Consider the following 1,682-nt stretch of genomic DNA (forward strand, 5'->3'; position numbering starts at 1 on the left):
GCGTCGGCCGCGCGCTTCCTGAGCTCCCTGCCGGCCTTGTGCTGGTGGTGGTGCGGGTGGGGGCCGGGCGGCTGCGTGTCCTGGGGGTGCCCCGCGCCGCGCGCCGCCTCCACGCGCAGGTAGGCCTTCACCTTGTGCTGCCGCGCCGCGCCCTCGCTCGCGTCGATCACGCGGCACTCGTACGTGCCCTCGTCCGCCGGCTTCACCCGCGACAGCCGCAGCTTGTGCGAGATGTTGCTGCCGACCACCTTCACCACCTGCGGCGGAGCGCGGCGTCAGGGCCCCGTGCTGAGCCCAATGGGAGCCCCCCCCCCCCCCCCCCCGGCCCCGGCCCCCGGTGGAAGCTGGAGGTATGCGGCCGGAGACGGATGCGCAGCCACGCCGCTAATTAGCTTTTCTACCAAATTGATTCGCTCTCGGTATTTATCACCCAATGAAATTTAAGACTTATTCACCAGCCAGCGCGGCGGCTGCTGCGGGGTTGGGTCAATAAATCAGATTTATGGCCCGCCCCGAGGCCCCCGGCTCCGCTCCCTGTAATCACACGGGACGGCTCAGGCCGTTTTTCTACTCGCAGCCGCGTGTGTTGGCCGAGGGCTTCGTGGTGCTTGGAAATGGGGCCGGAGCCGCCAGCCAAGAGCCAAAAACTCCCCCTGGAATGGGAGCGGGTTGGGGCCCAGCACCGCAGCACGGGGCTCTGCCGGTGGAGGGGGGGGGAAGCTGCAGGCGGATGGGATGACACCGGGCAGCAGCACGCGGCCAGGAGCACGTGTTTAATTTCACTAATTGGTGTCTCCTCCTTCCGTTCCCATGAGCATAACTGGATCAGGAATGCCAATCCAGGGAGGAAATCTGACTGCTCTCCACAAAGGATCGTGCCCGGTGCGGCGCAGCTGCTCGGGTTGGGCCGATGGGGACAGAAGGAGCCCCCGTGTGGGGCAGCCCCCCGTGCTCCGTGCAATGGGCGCCGGGGCTGGGGGACGCGGGGCAGCGGTGCCCCCGCTCACAGTCCTCACAAGAGCCGCGATCGGAACTCACGCTGATTTTCGTTGCGTCCTTCCCAGCCTCCTCCTGCTGTGATGCTTTTAGCTGCTGGGAGAGAGGGATGGGGGGGACAGGGGGGGGACGTCAGTTGGGCTGGGGCAGGGGGATCCCATCGGCCAATTCCCACCCTGTGAGGAGCTGGGACAGGAGCGGGGCCGGGAGTGACCCCCCTTGGCCTCAGCACATGGCAGAGCCCACACAACTCTGCCAAAGGCTCAATAATAAGGGCTCATTAAGATACCGAGAGCCGCCTTCCCTTTATTGGGCCCTTATCTCTGTGTGAACAGAAACGGAAACGGAGACAGCTGCGTGCCAAGGCCGATAGACATGGAAATGGGGGGAAGAAGGGAAGGCTACGGGATGTGCATCCCCCCCCCCAAGCCCCAGCGGCGGGCACAGCATTACCTGGCCAGAAGCCCACGTCTGTTTGTCCGTCCAGTCCTTGTGGGTGCGGACGTACCACCACTGGATCTCCAGGGAGTAGGACGGCGAGCCGCTGCCGCGGAAGGAGCATGCCATCTCCACGTCCTCGCCCGCCTGCGCCGTCACGTCGTGCGGGGTCTCGGTGAACAGCGCTGTGGGGGCAGAGCGGGGCTGCGGGCGCCGTGGATGTGCCGTGCCCAGAGCGGGGCAGAGCC

The 1,682-nt window shown here is 66.1% G+C and overlaps 1 protein-coding gene across 2 annotated transcripts; it reads right to left on the reverse strand.

Moving 5' to 3' along the window:
* VSTM2L (V-set and transmembrane domain containing 2 like) lies at positions 1-1,619 on the reverse strand (the record flags this gene model as incomplete). Of its 2 annotated transcripts, none has more annotated exon segments than XM_021416717.1 (3): positions 1-257; positions 1,039-1,089; positions 1,450-1,619. In XM_021416717.1, coding segments are annotated over 3 exon segments (478 nt in total), but the record flags the coding sequence as incomplete, so codon positions are not given.

Source organism: Numida meleagris, chromosome 19, assembly GCF_002078875.1.
Source record: "Numida meleagris isolate 19003 breed g44 Domestic line chromosome 19, NumMel1.0, whole genome shotgun sequence".
NCBI lineage: Eukaryota > Metazoa > Chordata > Aves > Galliformes > Numididae > Numida > Numida meleagris.